We start from the raw sequence: 22651 nt of genomic DNA on the forward strand, positions 1-22651 counted from the left end.
GCCGAGGATGAACCACCACAATGTATAACGGATAATGTTACGAATGACATCAGGAACGCTAAACCATCCAAAGCATTGGGTCCTGATGGAATCTCAATGATAATGCTAATACAACTAGATGTGCTGGGATTTAAGTATCTTATTAAAGTTCTCAATCTGTCGCTAGCCGCCCAATTCATTACCGAAATCCCGAAGAGTTGCAGCATTGGAGATAAGTGAATTGTGGACAGCGTTTAAGTCACTCTCGAACCCTGGAAAAAAAGGAAGATAGGACCTTAGCCACGTTTGGCGACATTACGCGGACTGATCGGAGGTGGTGTGCTAATAATTTCAATCGACAGTTTGTCGAGAACCCATATGGTGACAAGGCGAAGAGAAGATTACTGCGTCGCATTAGATCTCTTCCTGCCGAGGATGAACCACCACAATTTACAACGGATTATGTTGCGTATGGCTTAATCATCCAAAGCATTGGGTCCTGATGGAATCTCTATGATAATGCTGAAAATGCTGGATGTGCTTGGAGTCAAGTATCTTATTAAAGTTCTCAACTTGTGGCTAGTCACCCACATCGTTCCCGATGTCAGGAAAATGGCCAGCCTGGTCCTGCTACTAAAGTCAGGCAACGAAGGTGAAACGTACAGACCGATTTCGCTTTTGCCGTCCGTAGCAAAGAGCCTTGAGGTTTAAGTCCACCATAGCGTCTGAAATAACTATCCAAGCCCCAAGTGAAACAATGAGTTCTCCAAGGTGGGGTGATATCTCCGGAACTGTTTAACCTCTATCTCTCCTGACGGCATTGAGACCGTAACGTATGCGGATGATTGTACGATCTTGGCTTCAGGTACGTTCTCTGATGTCATTTGTGAAGGGCTAAACTCCTATTTGATTGTATGGTCCGCAAATGTAAGTGTGACGAGATATAAATATATTCAACCCCCTCAGAATGCCGCCCAGATAACTGCAACAAGGTGCCTCCTCATGTTTTTAGTGGACCCTATACATGAGGAGACAAAGATTCTTCCAGTACAGCAACACAATGATATGCTTTCGTTGCAGTACTTGCTTATGTTACCGTGAGAGCCATCCTAATTACCATATGGTGAATAGTACTTCCCCAACCAGGAATGTCGGGGGGTATTCATGAATAAGAAAAAGAGGTGCAACGTTACAATAGATAACTCCTAGATCAACAAGCCTATGCAGTCGCAGAGGCCAGCGGCCCTCGGAGCATGTTGCCCTATCGCAGCTGAGGAGCGCCAGCAGCCATGGCAAACCAGAGTAGTATTGGCTCAACTACCCACATGATGGCACAGCCGTCTGAATTCCTATAGGACAATGATCGATGACACCGTGCAAAACATCTGCCCACCATCTGCCCACAGGCCCGCAAGACATACTGCGCTTTTAAACTGACCTGCCAAACCTACTCAGCTAACTCCAATAGATTTGTGGTTGCATTTCATCGATGCAGCCACATTCCTGGATCTGGAGATAGATACAGAGCCAGATTAAGCAGAACAAGTAAAAAAGTATCAGTTGGCTTTGCCGACAGAGATATACTCTCAGCCCATGTGAATTGAAACAATATTTGGACATTTGAAATTGCCGACAAAAATGTGGGTTAAGATTAAAGTTTAAAAGTGTAGCGGAGGAGGTAGTTAAAGGAATGGACCTACTTAGTCCATTATCGATGTGGATCTTATTTCGGGACTCATATCTTTTCGATAGATATCGCGCCACTATGCCAGAAAGCATGGACTTGTCCACGGAAAACAAAATATCGCTGTAAACAGGACCATAACGAACAGCATCGGTATGGATTTCCAAAGGATATCCGTACAGACCCTAGCACTTGGACACAAATGTTGAACTTTTGTGGGAGAGTTATCCTAAGATTAAGATTAAGATTAAATTTATTGAGCCTTTTTTTACAAACGTTATAATAAGATAGAGTTGTTATAAAATTATGTAAAACTTAAGATTATAATGTATGATCAAAATTTACAATATATTGTGTATACAGCACCGTGCTTTTACTGAATAAGTGAAAAGTACATAAGTGAATCATGACGTAATTTAAAATTCCTTGCTCCCGGGAATACAATGTTTTAAGTGTTAAAACTTAATTAAACTTACAAACTAAAATAAAAAACAAAACTAAACTAACAAAAATCAAAGGAAATATATATCAAAATAAACAGCCTGCATGTTACCCCCTGTGTGTACCAGATAAAGCTTTTTCGTAAAATGCATACCGAATATTGACATTAATGTCAAAGTTCGGAGGCATTTCATTTATATATCCAATTGGAGACAAATAATTTGTATTAGACCAGCTATAGTGTTTTTGTGTGTCATAGATGAGTGATATGTAGCTGTTTTCATGATCGCGAATTCGCTGAATAAATTTTGAAATAATGTCACAAATATATAAACCAACAGGTGTAATTTTGGATTCCCCATAAATTACCCTATTAGAATAGCGTTTGATTCAAAATATTTCCCAATACAGTGTCTAAGAACTTTTCGTTCCAAAATTTCAATTTCACCGATAACTACAGGGGATATGTTAAACCATATCGGAAAAGCATACATAAAAACTGGTCTTATACTTGTTTTATACAACAGTAATTTGGTCTTAGTTGGAAGATCTTTATTTGTCAATATTTTAGAAAAAGACCCAAGTATATTATATGCCCTTCCTAAAACCTGCCTGGCATGTTTATTAAATTTCAATAAATTATTAAATGTAATGCCTAAATATTTCATAGTTTTTCCTACATTAATATCAACCCCATTTAGAGATAATTTTAAAGATTTACTTTCGGGAACCACAGTTCTTTTGCATTTCCCGGAAGCGTTCCTTATGCATATGGCCTCGGTTTTAGAAGGATTAATTTTGATGCCCCAATCATGGTAAAACCTTGAAACTTTTTCTAAGTGATGTTTCACTTTGCACAATGCTGTGTGGGGTGACTCATCGTGAGCATATAGAAGGGAATCATCAGCATATAGAATCCCACAAGAATCTGTATCTATATGAGGGAAATCATACATAAATATACTATATAAGTGTGGCGCCAAGATAGATCCCTGAGGAACGCCACATTTAACGTCCCCTAACCCAGATGTTACTTGATGAAATTGCACGCAAAACTTTCTATTTGAGAAAAAACTGTAAAATAATTTAATAACAAATGGGTCGAAGCGAATTTGAACCATCTTATACAATATTCCTATGTGTGATGTGTGATCAAAAGCCTTTTCGACATCCAGTGAGAGAGCTACCGTACATTTCCGTTCTCGCAGTTTACAAACAATATCGTTTTGAAATTTCAGAAGAGCGTCCGTCGTAGAATGACCTGCTTTAAAACCGAATTGAAGTTCTGGGATATATGATGTACTAATCCCATGATCCATCTTAATACGAACAATTCGCTCGAGTAACTTTCCTAAATTGGATAGTAGAGAAATGGGTCTTAAATTGTTATAGTCAAAATTGTTTGGCTTTTTTACCACAGGGACTATTTTAGAAATTTTCCATTTATCTGGAAAATATAAGTTGTTCAGGCAATTATTAAATATAATAGTTATGTATTCTACAGCTTTAGCAGGGAGCTTTTTAATTATAAAATTGGATACATTGTCTAGTCCACAGGATTTCTTATTATTTATGTCCTTGCAAATGCCGGCAATTTCATCCATTGTTGTTAATCTAGGGTTTCCCATATTATTAAGCGATGTTTCAGTAACATCAAAAGTAAATATATTAGACTCATTGGCTACATAACTACTGACAACATTCTCCATTTCGCTAATGGTTTCACTTGTAGGCAAATGATTATACACATTACCAAAGTATTGCTTTAAACATTCGCATGCTACTGAATTATCTTCTATAATAATTCCATTCTCGGACAATCTATTAATATTTGCTTTTCTTTTGTAACCGATGATATTATATACTGCTTTATGTGCCCTAGGTCCCGGTTTTATTTTCTTAAGCTTTTCGGAAAATAATCTAGACTGTTCAATTTCGACTTGCCGTTTGATGATAATATTTAATAATTGGACTTGTTTTGATAACAAACGATAAGTTGCATCCAATCTATTGGAATTCCTGTTAAATAATCTTTTCAATTCCTTCTGCCAGGAATATTTTAATTTAAAAAGAGCTTTTATGGAATCTGAAACTACGACCCTTTTGTTTACATTAATGCATTCAGCGTGTCTGGTCTGGTTGCAACTTATAACATCAGATAAATTTTCGATATAATTATCAATTTCAGAGTTAGAAAGATTTATGTTTGGATTGGGAAATTTTATCAGTAACTCATCCCTTACATCATCTCGGAAGGTGTTCCAATTAGTATTTTTATATGACGTATAATATCTTGGTGGATTTAGGAGTATTGATAGGGAAGATAACTTTAAATGTAATTTGAGGGGAAAATGATCTGAAAACGTAGGTAGTGTATTTATATGAAAATTTCGTGACACTGGATCAACCAAATTTTTACTTACTAAGAAGTGATCTAAAAATGAATCTCCATTAGGAAAAGATGGAATTGTATCTGAGATTCTTACAAAATCTACCGATTGTTGAAGCCATGTATGTAAGATATTACCATTTACATTGTTTAATGTGTCACCCCAAAAGGAATGCCTAGAGCTAAAATCACCACCTATTACTAATCCGTAAAAATTTTGGGAAGCATTATACAGAGCTGTTAAACTATCTAAATATTGCGCCCGATCTGCATTGCAAGATATATAAATTGATCCAATTAATATATTCCGTTCAATACCATCTAAAACAATGTTAATACTTAAAAACAAGCTTGGGAAATTAAAACCTAATACCTGAACTCTACGAAATTTATAAGACTTTTTTAAAGTTATAGAAAATTTAGTGAATTACGACCCATATTTATGTTTAATTTCTTCTAGAATTTCTAGACATTGACTTTTTGCCTCTTCTTTTTTTAAAGTTCTAAAATTTCTAAGGAATGTTTCTATCTTGTCTTCTAATGTCGGAGTATCAGGTTGACAAATAGAGTTTGCAATTTTCAAAAATTCTTCAATTAAGGGAGGCTTGCGTCTGATTTTAGTCGAATCAGTAAAACAATCTGCAAATGTTCGTCTAGGTTCTATAGATCCAAGATTATTCATAACATTATTTTTAGCTAGAAAAAGTTTTTCCCTCGCATGTGACTTAATTTCTTCCTTTTTCCTTACATACTCTTTATATGCAGGACAACCCCTGTAATTAGAAGGATGTCCAGTCGTTTTACAATTAGCACAATAAGGCTTAGTTTCTTCGCTAGACACAAATTTGCATTCACCTTGTCCATGCTTTTGATCACATTTTATACAAACATTCACTCTGCTACAATTTTTAGAAATATGACCCCATTGCTGGCAGCGATAACACTGGACAACCTTTAAATTTGATTTAGGGGTTTCCCAAGTACTTTTTTGTTCACAAACATATCTTATACCCTTGAGCTCATTGGCGGATTTTCCGGGTAATAGTGTAATTAGAAACAAGCCAGTGTCAGTATTATTTTTCCGTGAAAATTCGGTGGTAAATTTTGTAACGGTGTCCACCGTATTGGGAACCATAGAATCAATATCTTCTTTAATGTAAATTAAATCTGTCTTATAATGAAGTCCCCTTAGGACTAATCTGGTGCGTTTTAGTTGCTTGGGTGTATATGTGTATGCAGGGATTTCTTTATGTTTAAGAAGTTCAAACATTTCTGCATGAACAGAAGGATCTTTTATGTAAAGTTTACACTTCCTTTGACTTCTGTTGACAATTTTGAAAACTACATTTTTTTGTTTCAGTGTATGTATGAGATCTGTTACGTTAATATTAAAAAGAAAAATTGGCGGACAAAATCCCTTAAGGTTAATGATTGATTTAGGCATGGACTCACTTCTAAGTGGTGTCTTGTTTTGTTCATTTGTCACATTTTCAGTTGGTGCTTGAGAAGGTTGGGCCCTTGGAACTAAGGGCTCAAAAAGAATATCAATGTCCCCAAGCAGAGAAAAACGATTTTGAGAGTTTTGATTTAAATTTAGTGGAACTTCTGAGGCTTCATTGATTCTTGGCCGTTTAGTGTGAGATTGGCCAAAATCGTTCGAAATAGAATCTTTATTACTAACCTTTTCAATCGGACAAGTCGCCGAAATTTCAGTTTGAGAATCATCTTCATGGAATCTTCTTTCGTCAATATCTTTGTGTTTGGTCCTTGATCTAATAATAGCATTTTTAGCCTTTAAATTATTGATGGAAACTTCAGAATTATTCATTAATTCATCTTGAGAAATATCTACATTTATCTTCGTGTTGATTCTTTTTGACTTTCTGATATCTCCGGATTTGTCAGGAGGCACGTTTTCAGATGATATCCATTTATCTGCAGGCAATGGATCAGCCATATTGGTATTAATTAACGGTTTTTAGATCCAATATAAAAATTGGTTTTTTTTTTAATTTTTTTCTCTATTTTTCAAGACACAGAAATCAGTCAGTTCAGTTCGAAAATATAAAATGGAATCTTCTAGAGTTATCCTAAGGAGAGGACTATATGCGTCATTTTAGAAGTTTCACCAAATTCCGACAAAATGCATAGTGCATATAATTTTAGACACATTTATTTTTAAATATTGGGAGAAGAACCGGAAGCTGACCAAATCGGTTGATCAGTTCGAGAATTATCGTGCCCTCCAGCCACTACATATGGTGCCATAGGGGTTTTATAAATACTGATGCAGGATCTACAAACATATGTCATTTGTGGAATTTCACAAATATTATTATCACTCTAAGGGTTCTATTTCTGAATTCCACAAATAACTGGCGTTCGTTCGCACATATAGCTGAGTATTAGGATTTTCAAACACGACTGGATGGAAATCTTTTTCTATGTTCTCGAACAACTTTACATGGTCAAGGGTAGTGAAGGCCATCGATTGACCAGAGCCATCATGACTGTTCGGTAGCACGCCATGTTTTGATTTGGTCCTTTACTGACATGTATGGACATTGCAGATAATGTTGTTGCGGTAAAATGCAACTTCGAATCTTCGCTACAGTTGAAGGGAAATGAAATCGACCTTCACAATTCGTCCTGCAGGCATCCATACCTGGCTTCAGTAGCGGTACCACTAGAGTTGTGCCCTTATATGGCCTATAGCATTCCCCTTCGGTCTGCCATAGGTTTGTGTTTTTTTATTTTACCCTGTACATATTTTTGCGAGCTGCACACCAAATAAGCGCACAGTTTAACGGCATAGAATTACCCGCAGCCTAAACCCTGTGACGTAACTACATGAACCCACCATTGCATTTATGACAGAAATTTTTCCTTGTGTTAATAATAAAGAAATATTCGTTTTATTAAAATTTGTGTATTAATTCATCGTTTGAAAAATTAACTTGTCTAACTGTATTTCATATTAAAACTTTATCATTCATTCCTTCTCAATCATTTTAATCCATATAAATTCTCCAAATTAATTCGTATTGACAACTGGTGTTTATTCATTCCCTTTTCACTCACCTGTTGCTTTGTTATATAAATTGGTTTATTTTGGACAATCCATGTCACTGTTTCATGACAGGCAGGTGCGGTGGTTGAACCATCATATGTCATATAATGATCCGTTTCTGGCAGTAGGCCACGTATTGACAGGCGTTTAACAAATGCTTCATCGCCGCCATAACGTATGCGATCCAATTGATCTGTCAGCATTCGTAGTTCAGGATTTGATAAATCACCCAACTGTAACAATAAAGAAAACAAGAAAAAAAAGAAAATGAAGTGAAGTGAAGTGAAGAAAACATATACTCCCAAGCAACAAAAACATATCGATTTCCATGTGACACAACTTACCTGTAACAATATGGAGACACCAACAATCCCCTGAGCTCGATTTAATGCCTCCGAAAAGTTATTGTATAGTTGTGAATTATATCCAAAAATTTGTATCTGCAATGAACGAAGAAGGAGAAGAGAAGCATTACAACACCAGTACTACATATAATTGGATTTACATTACAACAGGAGAAGTTCAACATAACGAAAACAAAATACAAATCGATTTTATTTCGAACAGAAAAAAATCCCCAATTCAATGTGGCAAATGAAATAATCCCTTAGTTGTTTTTATTTTCCTTTTTTGTTATTGTCCATCTTTACTTTACAGTTTGTACTTCCTTTGGAAGCGATGTATTGTGGTCGTAGCCCTGGGTTTCAGACTTTACGGCAGAATATATTTTAATTTATATTGACATAATGCTGAAAGAAATTCATACATACATTCATATGTATGTATGTATGTATGTATGTCCCAGTGTTTGTATGTGCAACTAAAAATTATTTTTATCACAATCTTCATTTGGGCAGATGTGTGCATTAAAATGCCTCTCTGCAAGTTAAGGGGTATGTGGTAGAGCTTTAAAGGTAATTTTCATGTCATCTTGTTATTTTGAACAAATATTTAAATGTTTTAAAAATTACATTGCAATTACTTTTATATAAAACCAGCTGAACCCGGTGCCCTTCGCTACCCCGACTAAGATAAAATATAAAGGAATGACTATAAGTATATTAACTTAAAGTTTAACATTAATTAAATATTTAATTACATAAATACAGAATATACCAATGTGTTCTCAGTCCGTTCTGTGCTTGAAGGAGTTTCTAAGGTATATGTATTGCAGGAGGTACCGCTCCGACTATAAGTACTCCTACGTAGGTCACATTTGAAAAATGTATATACTCTTACACTCCTGAGCCTACTCTCCCCTTTAAAGGAGAGAATTAAATTAGGAAGAACACTAAGTTTGAGTACCATATATTTGATGACACTAGTTATTTATTTAATTCATGGATTAAATTCTTCCAACCAATTGTGACACCTTAAATTACTCTTAGGATAACTCCCACTTGTATTAATAATGATTTAGATATGTCATAAGTGAAACACAGGTAAATGCATAGCGTGTTTGGTGCATCAAATACATAAACATCGGTCGAAAATATACATGGGCGCTATATCAAACTCTGAACCGATTTGAACAATAAAATTTGGCACATCTATTTCTAGGCCAAATTCCGTCACACGTTCAAAATTTTATTGCAAACGGACATATATAACGTGTTTGGTGCATTAAATACATAAAATCGGTCGAAAATATATATGGGAGCTATATCAAAATCTAAACCGATTTAGATATAATTTGGCACATCGATTTCTAAGCCAAAGTGCGGACATATATACCGTGTTTGGTGCATCAAATACATGAAATCGGCCGAAAAGTTATCCAAATCTGAACTGAAAAATATTTATGTTACTTTTTTTAAGTAAATTATATTTTTCTTGCGTCGGAAATTAGTCGGGAACTGCAAGTGACTATAAATAAAACATCTTCAGAAATGTTGGTGTCTATACGGAATTTTGGCGGTATGTTAACTGATAACTTGAGGCATGCATTTATTGCATCTGCTGGAATAGTATAACTGGAAGTGTTTGTCTGAAATCTAAACGTGAGTTGCTCTTAAATCCTTCAAGAATCGTTCTAAATCTTCTTGGGAATTGTTATGTGCCATCGTACATTCGTTCCAGATGATAACTTCTATTTAATATTGCATGTGTGCAATTCAATCAAAAGAATGTCCAGTGGCAACTTAAGGGTAGACTGTGTCGTCCTTGCACCTTCTTATAATGTATACCTGATGAAGCTATAGCTATGAAGCTATAGCTATTCTATTCTAGTAAGTTTTGCAAAGACACAGTTTTAATAAAATAGGGCAAAGGGGAGGCACCCCGTCCCCTCAGAAATTCAACAAAATATATAGCCGATTTTCACCAGGGGTCATCCCTATCCATTTTATGAAATTTTCAAGCAAATCGGTTTAGTAGTTTTGGATATATAAGATATTTAAAAAGTGGGCGTGGTTTGGTCCCAAATGAGTACATATCGCCAAATTATTTTTCTCTCCGATACTTTCTTCAGTTTTGTTAAAATATCGTTTTCAAAAAAATAGGGCATGGTGTAGGTTCCCAGCACCCTCCGAAATCCAACAAAATATATAACCTATTTTCACCACGGGTCCTCCCAGTAGATTCTCTGAAATTTTCAAGTTTTTGATATATAAGCTATTTAAAAAAGTGGGCGTGGTCGGGTCTTTAGGCCCCAAATCAGTACCTAGGGTCGGAGACACAACATCCATTGTCTACCAAATTAATTTTCTGTCCGATACGTTCTTCAGTTTTGTTAAAATATCGTTTTCGAAGAAATAGGGCATGGGGGAGGTTCCCCGCCCCACCGTAATTCAACAAAATATATAATCTATTTTCACCTCGGGTCCTCCCAGTAGATTTCAAGAAAATCGTTTAAGCAGTTTTTGATATATAAGCTATTTAAAAAAGTGGGCGTGGTCGGGTCTTTAGGCCCCAAATCAGTACCTAGGGTCGGAGACACAACAACCATTGTCCCGCAAATCAATTTTATTAAAATATCGTTTTTAAAAAATAGGGCATGGGGGAGTTACCCCGCCCCCTCCGAAATTCAACAAAATATATACCCTATTTTCACCACGCGTCCTCCCAGTACATTCTCTGAAATTTTCAAGAATATCGGTTCAGCCGTTTTTGAGTCTATACGGAACATACAAACATACTAACATACACACATTGTCTTTTATATAAGAACTAGCTGAACCCGGTGCGCTTTGCTGCCCCGACTACGATAAAATATAATGGAATGCCATAATTATATTAACGTTTTTAATATTTTAACGAATAAATATAGGAGATATGAAGGCGTTATATGCCTATTCAGGGTTGTTATGGAGCTACTATGGTATTTTTGTATGTTTCAGGAGGTAACACTCCTCCGAAAGCCTTTCCGCCTATAAGTATTCCTAATGATTTAGATATATCTTAATAAAACATAAATCTTAAGAAGTCTCTCAAAGATATGATACTTAATAGCTATAGCCTTGGTCAATTCCTTCCCAACTATAAGTACTTGTGTAAATAATGAAGACTTCTACTGACTGCTAAGTCTTCAAAATTTCATTGAAATTGAACATACGTAACAAAAACGTGAAATCGACCGAAAATATATATGGGAGCTGTTAAGTCACTTAATTTTCATCTAATTGACTTAAGTTTTTTATTTTTTGCCCCTTATGGGAAATGTTGTAAATTGTTAACATTTGTCTTTAAATTACGTTGTTTCTTTTCATTTATTTACTCACATTAATTTTTACATGATCTCATTCATTATGCTTTCATATTCATGTTAAATATTTTGTCTAAACTTGTTAATTTTAAACTATTTCATTTGTTTAAGACAACAAGGGCCACCCTAATGCTATTTTGTTATTCTTCTTTCTATTGTGCACTTAATTTCGCCCAGCAGAGAGAATCACAATTAATATTTGAATTCGCCCAAAAAGAGATTAATAACAACACACTGCATTGTTGTAGAATTGGTTCAGCAGAGTGATCAAGCAGTAGGGCATGTACGCACATATGTATGTACAAACGTACAAACATAAATTTGAGTGCAAATTATGTATTTTTTATGCGTTTTTTCTCTACCTCTGCTCGTCGCTCTGCTGATAGCTGTTGCGAAAAGTACATACAAACATTTGTACCGCTAGCCCTTGGTTGGCAAACGAAAAATATTAGAACCAATAAACATTATAATTTGAAACTTTTGGAATGAACAAATGTGTTTGATTTTGGTGACGGGTCAAGAGGCAGAATATTAACATAAAATATCCTACGAACAAGTGGAATAAAATTGTGGCAACAAGTGCTAAAAAATACTTTGAAGATAAAGTAGTTAAATTGTCTCACCCATTGGGACAATATTAGAAGAAGTTAACAATTGTGGAGCAAATTTACTGATAACCTTATCCGTTGTGGCGCTTGAAAGGCATACTAAGCTGGACATTAATTATTTGGAGGCAGCGAGAAGAGACTGGTTTTAATCAAATTGCTTGGTCTGCGTGGAGATTATTAACAAAGAAGAATATTTCCCTTGCTCTGAGGAAGGTTGCTGGTTCCTGGGACAGACGCTGGTAAACAAACATCAGTGGCTTTGAGTAAGTTTTGTGCGATTAATTTCCTATGAGACATATGTGTGATTGCCCCTTGAGACAGTATCAACATTTGCCCGCAGAGTAAGGCGGATTACATACTCAAGACGAACCCTTGAGTTGGGGATTGGTGTGATTGCATATTGCACGAATTCCGGGGTTGTCAAAATAGGCAATCCTTAAACAGGAGCTATATTCCCATATGAACCGATCTCGATATAATTTGTCAAATTTATTTCACATTCCAAATTTCATTGAAATTGAACATACATAGCGTGTTTTGTGCATAAAATACAGAAAATAAGCCGAAAATATATGGGAGCATATTCAAATCTGAACCGATTTCGATATTATTTGTCCCATTTATTTCTAGAACGAATTTCGTCACGCTTTCCAAATTTCAGTGAAATTGGACATACATATATAGTGTGTCCAAATCTGAACCGGTCTCCATTTATTTTCGCACAAATTTCGTCAGACATCCCAAATTTCAACGACATTGCACACATATAGCGTGTTTGATGCATCAAATACAGAAAATCGGCCGAAAATTTCGATCAAATTTGGCACTTTTATGTCTAGACCAAATCCCGTTACGAATTCCAAATTTCAACGAAATTGGACATATATATCGAGTTTGGTGCATAAAATACAGGAAATCGGCCGAAAATATATACAGGAGCTATATCCAAATCTGAACCGATTTCGATATAATTTGGCACATTTATTTCTAGACCAAGTTCTGTAACACATTCCAAATTTCAGCGAAATTGGACATATATAGCATGCTTGTTGCATAAAATACAGGAAATCGGCCGAAAATATATATGGGAGCTATATTCAAATCTGAACCGATCTCGATATAATTTAGCACATTTATTTCTAGAACAAATTCCGTCAGAACCTCAAAATTTCAGCGAAATTGAACATATATAGCGTGCTTGGTGCATAAACTACAGAAAATCGGCCGAAAATATATATGGGAGCTATATTCAAATCTGAACCGATCTCTATATAAGTTAGCACATTTATTTCTGGAACAAATTCCGTCAGACCCTCAAAATTTCAGCGAAATTGAACATATACTGCGTGTTTGGTGCATTAAATGTGAAAAATCGGCCGAAAATACATATATATTGGAGCTATATCCAAATCTGAACCGTTTTCGATATAATTCGGCGCATTTATGCCTAGACCAAATTCCGTTACACATTCCAAATTTCAGCGAAATTGGACGTATATAGCGTGTTTGGTGCATCAAATGCGGAAAATCGGCCGAAAATATATATGGGAGCTATATCCAAATCTGAACCGATTTCGATATAATTCGGCGCATTTATGCCTAAACCAAATTCCGTTACACATTTCAAATTTCAGCGAAAATGGACATATATAGCGTGCTTGGTGCATAAAATACAGTGGCTGAGAGTATTTATCCGTCAATACAGCTGACTGATACTTTCTTACTTATATATTTTATAATTTATGTTTTATATTCTTTTATTTGTTCTGAAAGAAAAAAAAAAACCTAAAGAAATGTAATTAGTATATAGACGGCTTCAATCTAAAAAGTGTGGCAGATAACTGATATCTTAACTCTAACGTATTTTCAAAGAAGGCTAACTTCCGCTTCGACTATAGCATTTCTGTTTGTTCTTATTATGAATCAGTGATATTGCTGTGATAGTTGGCATAGCGTGTGTATGTATGTATGTATGAGAAAGTGTGTATGTTTTTTATACACTCCACGTCAGTAGAATAGAACACCTACATTTTTGTTAATGTTAGCTTATTTATCCCAAAACGAATGAATCTGCGCTTTTAATCTTGTGGGGATTTAAAGTCTATGATGTTCCGTTTCAAACACAGAAAAAATTATGTTTTTAGCTCTTCGCGAAATGATTTTCTGATCAATTTTCCGATAGTACTATGAAAAATAGGCATTTATTTTTGGTCATCAGGATAGAACAGTCACTACATTTTCGGGAATTTTTGAGATATTAACGCCGAATTTTCTTTCAGTCGATAAAGCAAGGCTTTCTAATCATTTTTCACCAAAGAAAACCTATAGGTTAATCCGCGGACACTGAAATAACAGCGTTAAAGGGTTTAAATTGGCAGATATTTGAAACATATCGGAATATCAATAGGAGTCACGCAGTTATGTCATATTTCTTCACAATAAGATAGAATATGACACTGACAACCTCGACGGATACAATCGAGTGCTTCGGATGCTGATAAAATGGAACATTTTCAAAACAATTATGAAAAATGTCAAAATTTTTTATAAAAACCATGATGTTTTGTTCAATAAAATGGGTTTTCCGCGAAAAAGTCTGCCGTTTAAAGGTTTGGAAATATGCTCCAGATTTAGAGGAAAATATCTGATATGAAAACAACCGCTATTTTAATACACTGATGGAAATTTTAGCACATTTTTCAAATTGAACACACCCTTTGGACTTGGAATTTTATATGTGTTCTTTTTTCGGTGTCCGCGACTGTTCTCAACAGTGTTATGCTCCGATATAAATGGACCAGGTTATGCTCTCTATACCGGATTTTACGAATTAGTAGTTTTTTTAACTGAACTCGCAAATGTAAAAGCCCCGTTTTCGCGGGAAAACACAGTCATGGAAATTGAGGTTTTAGGTTTCATATGTTGTTTTAAAAAGTACTAAAATTTCCCTCAGTGTATTAAAATAACGGCTCTTTTCGTATTAGATTATCTTCCTCCAAATCTGGAACATATTTCGAAATCTTTAAACGGCAGACTTTTTCGCGGAAAAACCATTTTATTGAAAAAACATCAAGGTTTTTATAACAAATTTTGACGTTTTTCATAATTATTTTGAAAATATTCCATCTTATCAGCATCTGAAGCACTCTATTGTATCCGTCGAGGTTGTCTGTGTCATATTCTGTATTATTGTGAAGAAATAGGACATAACTGCGCGACTCCTATTGATATTCCGAGATGTTTCAAATATCTGTCAATTTAAACCCTTTAACGCTGTTATTTCGGTGTCCGCGGAATAATTTATAGGTTTTCTTTGGTGAATAATGATTAGAAAGCCTTGCTTTATCGACTGAAAGAAAATTCGGCGTTAATATCTCAAAAATTCGCGAGAATATAGTGACTGTTCTATCCTGATGACCAAAATTAAATGCCTATTTTTCATAGTACTGTCGGAAAATTTATCAGAAAATCATTTCGCGAAGAGCTAGAAACATAATTTTTTCTGTGTTTGAAACGGAACATCGTAGACTTTAAATCCCCACAATATTAAAAATGCAGATTCATTCGTTTTGGGATAAATAAGCTAACAATAACAAAAATTTAGGTGTTCTATTCTACTGACGTGGAGTGTATTTAATCTCCTTGAATAATATTATTTTGCTTTCGACAAATAACCAGAAAATAATCCCAACTATCAACAAATAGCTACTACCACTACGAAAATACAACCTACAGGCACATATAAGAAAACCAGCTTCCGATATATATGTAGTTTTGGTATACCAGACATCGTCTGTAAGCCTTTCATTATTCAGACACAACAAATAGAGCACTATTCGAAGTAGATTTTCCTGTGGGTGTGTTTGTTGAAAGAACATGACAATTGTACCAACTTTGGAGCAACATAGAACCCGGTAAATCCAATAAGAATGGCAATATCCAGAGTGGCAACGTATGGAAATGAATTGCATCTAGAGACAACTTTTGTACCTACATAAATACATATGTATATTGAAGTGGAAGAAGTACTTTACTTGGCTGCAATAAATAAGTACGCATTAAAATGTAGACAAATATTCTGAGGTACAGCAAATTGATCTTCCTATTTAAGAAATATGAACATGATAGTTCCACTTTTTGTTTTACTTTTTTTATATTTTTTGATTATTACTTTTTTTTGGGAAACATGTACTGTCTATTTTTGTGATTATGAATTTATGATGTGTTACATTACAACAGGTCTAAAAGTGTTTCTGTATTATTTGCCATATTTACCAAAATAAAACCTCACAATAGACACACTCATGTGGTAGGACACATTCTGTGTTGGCTTTGCTGTACACACTTAAATATGATTACTTCATGGAAAAGTTTTCCACACATAAAGACAAATAAAGCAGAGATTTCAGATTTTACAATCCCAGTACTATAAATGCAAAATAAAAAATTATTGTAGTTTCACAATAAAATGAAAACCAACAAATAATACTCAGCACTTTAATTTTTTGTAAATCCTGTATCTCCTCTTAGTTCAGTGTGCATGTGTGAATCTATGTAAGTCGGTCTGTGTATGTGTGTGTGAAAAAAATGTTATTTTTCTGGTTTTATTATTAAAATTCATATTCATATGAATATGTAAATTTATTGTATAAATATTTATGCAATTCTTTCTCATTTATTAAAAGAATCTCAAAAGAATCACATTTACCGGAAGAATGTGTGGGGGTGCGTATGAGTACTGTAATTTTAATTCCAAACGTTTCTTGTTATTCATTCGACCAGTTGAACATGTAAACTATTTTTATTGTAAATTTCAATTTAATTACTCAGTGTTATAAATGTTTACTTTTTATTTATGAAGAAGTTAGTTATCAAGAAACACAATTATTTTGTGTCAATATTTGATGTTTGCCGAAGGAAAGATTTGTGCATGTGGTTTTTTTATTTAAATCTATATTTAAAAAAATCTATGAAAATAGAAAATATCCTTCATATTTTAGTAATCATGTTATAATTTGACAACATGTTATTGCCAATATTTTTACGTATTGCTGTTTTGTATTTTATCACAAAATTTCTCTCTCTCGAACTGATCAACCGATTTGGTCCAAAATTGGGTTTTCGTAATATTTTGTCCAAACTTAGTTTAAGTTCAAAAATGGGTTATATCGGTCCACTCCTTCCGGTACCTCCGGAAATGTTCGGAAAATTTGTGCGCGCGATAACTCTTAAAGGAAGTAACCGATTTGCACATCGTGAAATTTCTACCAGATTTAGATGAGGTTCCAATATGGACTCTATCGGCCCACTCCTTCGGGTATCTCCCACACAAAATTTCTGAAAAGTTCAGTTTAGGACCTGTTCTCGAATCGCTTTGATTTTTGTTGTAGCAACTTGTATTCACTGTCCCCCATACTACGCTAAAAGTTTCATCCAGGGCAAGTCCATACTTCCTGGGAAAATAGCCTGAAAGATACAAAAACCTCTATGAAACCGACCGATTTGGTTCATACTTTACACATCCTAATATATCTACCAGTTATAGAGCATACTCGAATATTGACTACATTTGCCCACTCCTTCGGGTACCTCCCACACAAAATTTTGGATAAATTCACTTTAAGACCTGCTATCTAATCAATTTGATTTTCAATTAATTTCTCGTTGGAATCGAGCTTGATGATCAATCAATAATGCACGTGAAAAAGGTAAGCCGACGATTCGAACCCACACACCCATGACATGTTTCGCCTTTGGTAAAGGCTCCTCAGACATATCGGATGTGAAGCGGCTTCGCAGTCCTCGAACTTTTCTTCTTTGAAATGCATTTTGTTTTGTTTTTTTACAACAACAATGGTGATTTTCCCATTAAGTTGTGCTTTCATGACAAACGCTTAGCGCTGCCTTTGAAAGTAATGAGTTTGGCTCTGAACGCTAACACGCCGTGACAACACTTTTTCCTGTGTTTTTCAATTTGATTTTCGTTGAAGCAACTTGCATTCGGTGCCTCAATTACGACACTAAAAGTTTTTCAGGGGCAAGGCCATACTTCTTGAGAAAACAGACCGAAATTTGTAAAAAACCCCTATGGCACCATATGTAGTGGCTGGAGAGATCGAACCGAATACTGAGTTCGTCCACACTTTGGATATTATAATATTTCTTCGAATATTAGATGAAATTCGAAGGTGGTGCTTATAGGTCCACTCCTTCCGGTACCTCCCACACAAAAGTTTGAAAATATTCGATAAAATGGTAAGTGCGATTTCTCATAGACGTAGCAACCGATTTAGTCCAAGCTTTGGATCTCTAAATATTGTCGAAACTCAGTCTATGTTCAAATGTGGGCCCTATCTGTCCAATCCTTGTGGTACCACCCATACAAATGTTCAACATTTTTGTGTGGTTAAGGGTCTGTTCGAGGATCATTTTGACATTTTTACCGAAAGTTTTCCTAGTGGCCCTGGTTAGTGTGACAAAAAAGCCCTATCTATCGTTATCCCCTCAAATTTTTGAGCTTTAATCCTATCATAATTTTGTCGGTTCATACGCCCAAAATTTTGAAAACCCCCTATAAGTTTTTTTGGGTATATCTTTGACGGTAAAGCCGACTGATACCTTTTTACTTGCTTTGGTAAAGACTCGTACTACCACGTAAGTCATATTTGGAAGAATAGCTCTTGACATTTCCATTGATGCCATTTATGTTAATGTACGTGATCAGATAACAGAGTTATATCCTAACATATCTATAGAAATCATATTCTAGGACAGCTACAATCTGCAACCCACAATTTAAAGTCTGGCACTAGATGGCATTGGAAAATTATTCCCGAGGTGGGCGCTGGTGGTCATCATGACTAAAACCTTGACCTAATGTTTATGATCGAATTGACATTACAAAAAAAACACTAAGAAAACATACAGATAAGTGGAATTCCCCAACACCTTAAAACACTATTTTTTTAAATTACGCTGTGACGCAATACTTATTAGATTCGCGATATTTTGAATATATTTACTTGTATGTAAAAGTGTAGTCAAATATTACGACTTTTGAAGCTACTCGTAAGATGAACGCGTTCTAGTGAAATGAAAACTAAGAAGACCAGCGACACTAGGTTGACTTGACAGTAAAAAGGCTTCAAAAGATACTTCAAAACCGCAAATTTGCAATGGATTTAGTATATATACAAGTTTTTAAACTGAGCCTGATGTACCCGGAGAGCTGAATTAACCACCAGCAAAACGATTGTAGCTTATTGGTTGGATGTGTGTGTTGTTCGCTAGATATCACTTTTTCAATACAAACTCCTTAGGTCATGATAGCTATATTAATGCAATTAAAGAAACTAAGAAACTAATATATTTTTAAAAAGTTCCAGAGTTGCCAGATGTTGTTACAAAATTTTGACATTCACTTTTTTATTTTTGGCCTATGGTGGAACCACTTTGCGACGCACAGTGCGAAATATGGGAACTTTAGTGGAACTTTACTCAAAAATTAAAGTATAAAAAACTAATGAGAAAATTCTATTTCTAAGTATCCCATGACTAATGCCTCATATTCAGTTTTGCGATTTACCCCGCGAAACAACTAGAAATGCACTTAAAAGTTGTACTTTTGTTTTACAATATTTATTTTCTTAAAAAAATTGCTTCTAGCTTAAGCAATATAGTGATACAAACAATTTTTTTGATTATTTGGCGTTTATAGATTTGTAATATCTAATTTAGTTTGGTTGCTATTCGTTCCCCAAAAATGTGCTTTTTTAAAAGTATACTAAATTATTTTTTTATAAGTTTTGGAGGTTTTTTAATGTATTGTAGTGAATTGCAGAATAAATCGCACATTTTCTGAGATGTAGGATATTTTTCTATAGACAAACCAACAATTAGCTGCAGGTTCGCGCAAGTTTGCAAGATGTGCGACTTTTTCAGAAAGTCAATGGAACATTCATATACATATCTATATTTTTGAAAATTTGATAGATGAAGCAGCATTAGACGTCAATGTTGGTTTCGTTTATCCAAAAATGGGTTCACCAATACTAAGAAATGTTGCTTTTAATAGTTTTATGAGTATTCTCGCGAATTTCATTCACATTTTATAGAAAAAATGGTCAAATTTGAGCAGTTTTCTCAGTTGCTTTAAATGCTGTTAGGTGATATACTCATTTGCAGAACCTCAGACGAAACATTCAGTGTGTAAAATTTATGTTATATCAATGGGGCTATACTAAAATAAACAAGTAAAAAAGTGTCAGTCGGCTTTGCCGACAGATATATACCCTCAGCCAATGTGAAGTGAAACTTTAACCTACGGACAAATCGAATGTATTTAAGGTCTCTTCAGAATTTTGTGGCCCTTTTTGGACATTTGAACTTGCCGACAAAAATCTGGATTAGGAATGAACTGCACTAAGACACAAATGTTGAACTTTTGTGGGTGAGGTGCCCTTAGGTAGGTCCGGTATGGTCCATTTTAGAAATTAAACTAAATTTTGACAAAATATAAGGAGATCCAAAGTTTGGAAAAAATTGGTTGCCCCATTCAAGTGATATCGTCATAGCATTTTGGTCATAGCGCCATGAAACTAAGCTTGAATATAATATGACGAAGACCCAATGTTGGACCAAATCGGTTGAACAGCTCGAGAGTTATCGTGCTCTCCGACCGCCACATATAGTGACATAGGGGTTTTTTAACCTTCAAGCTGTTTTCCCAAGAAATATGGACTTGCCGCTGAAAAAAACTTTTACCGTCGTAATGAAGGTAGCGAATGCAAATAGCTTCAACAAAAATCAAAGTGATTCTAGAGCAGGTCTTAAACTGAACTTATCCGAAATTTTGTGTGAGAGGTACCAGAAGGAGTAAAAAACTATAGTCCATATTCGAACCTGATCTATATCTGGTAGATATATTAGGATGTGCAAAGTATGGATTACATCGGTCACTCCCTTCAAGAGTTATCGTGCGCACACTTTTTCCGAACATTTTTGAACTTTTGTGGGGGCGGTACCTGAAGGAGTGGATCGATATGGCTTGTCTTCGAATTTAAACTATGTTTGGACAAAATATTACGAAGGCAAAATTTTGGACCGAATCGGCAGATCCCTTCGAGAGTTATCTTGTGCTCCAACCACTACACACGGTGCCATAGGGGCTTTTTGCATCTTTCAGGCTATTTTCCCAGGAAGTATGGACTTGCCCCTGATGAAACTTGTACCGTTGTATGGAGGGCAGTGAATACAAGTTGTTGCAACAAAAGTCGAAGCGATTCGAGAGCAGGTCCTAATCTGAACTTATCCGAAATTTTGTGTGGGAGGTACCCGAAGGAGTGGACCGATTGAGTCCATATTCGAACCTCATCTAAGTGTGGCAGAAATTTCACGATGTGGAAAGTATGGATTTAATCGGTTACTTCATTCGAAAGTTAAAGTCCGAACATTTTCGAACTTTTGTGGGGGAGGTACCAGAAGGAGTGGACCGATATAGCCCATCTTCGAACTTAAACTAAGTTTGGGCAAAATATTACCAATGCCAAATTTTTGACCGAATCGGTTGATCCATTCGATAGTTATCGTGCGCACCAGCTAGCCAGACAGACAGACGGACGGACATTGCTAAATCGACTCCAAATTGTCAGAAACACATTTCGTCCAAACATACTTGGGGTCTAAAAGCATTGTTTCGATGAGGCATATTTTGCCCGTATGAAAGTGTATATACCCTTTCTAGCCTAAAGGCTGAGGGTATAAAAATCTCAAAATTTTTTTTTTATTTACTAACGTATGTGGATTATTGGGGGAGGGGCCAAAGCAAGGATCTATGCTCTGACTTGTTTTTTTAATATTTTCTATTCAATGAAGACAACTTTTAAAGTAAAACAAACTCGGTTGGAAATAATTACCTAACACCATTTCAATATCCTAAATGGGGTGCCCCCTCATATTGAGAATATAGCAAAACGAGGAAATACGTTGCTAATATTTCGCAAAACGGTTTTCTAAAATACCAAAATGCAAACAAATAGATTGGTAAATGTGCTTGGAATCTTTAAAATATGTTATTTTGGCCGGTACCGCTCAATGGGGGCTATACCTATACGCGAACAGATACCAATTTGCAACAAAATTGGTTAAAAAATGGACCTAATACGTAAAAACGGTCACCACCGATATGTGGGGGCTATAGGAAACCGCAAGTCTATGTGCCCCATATTTATCCACATACGACCCTCAACTATAAGAAACATTTTTGGAAAGTTTTAGTAACCTATGTTCTTCACATTAAAAGTTATGAGTAAAGTTCCACTAAAGTGCCCATATATCGCACTGTGCGACGGTAAAATTTTTTTCGGGGGCAAATCCATACTTCCCGACATAATGACCCAAAATCATCAAGAAAACCTGACGGCAACAACTGAAGTGTCAAATCCGCCAGATAATTCACGCAGGGATTTTCTGATTGGCTCAAACATTGTACATCGTGTTATTTCATCTAGTCATGTATCAGGTTGGAATGTGAGCTGTATCTTTCCCGTTTTTCGGATACCACAAACAAAAATATGGGAAAAAGTGCTGTTTAACAGCTCATCTCGGATCGTTTTGAATTTTTTTCCAAAAAGTTCTTCTTTCAGGTGCTGTTACGAAGGTGTAATTTTTTCGGAGGCAAGCCCACACATCCTGAGATAATACATAAGATAATCCTCGAAAGGAGGAACAGATTTGGTCTAAACGTTGTACATCGTATTTTTTCTTACAGCCGCGAATT

At 35.3% G+C, this 22651-nt stretch overlaps 1 protein-coding gene across 1 annotated transcript in view; it reads right to left on the minus strand.

The window, feature by feature from the left end:
- Positions 1-22651, minus strand: part of CARPB (Carbonic anhydrase-related protein B) — a 424717-nt gene that overhangs the window by 41897 nt on the left and 360169 nt on the right. The window contains exons 6-7 of the mRNA XM_073972303.1: positions 7908-8003; positions 7575-7796 (exon numbers count right to left, since the gene is read on the minus strand). Of these exons, the coding sequence (XP_073828404.1) occupies positions 7575-7796; positions 7908-8003 (318 nt within the window). The remainder of the gene's footprint in view (positions 1-7574; positions 7797-7907; positions 8004-22651) is intronic.

Source organism: Musca autumnalis, unplaced genomic scaffold (assembly GCF_047663935.1).
Source record: "Musca autumnalis isolate F117 unplaced genomic scaffold, ASM4766393v1 scaffold_3, whole genome shotgun sequence".
In the NCBI taxonomy this organism is placed as follows: Eukaryota; Metazoa; Arthropoda; class Insecta; order Diptera; family Muscidae; genus Musca; species Musca autumnalis.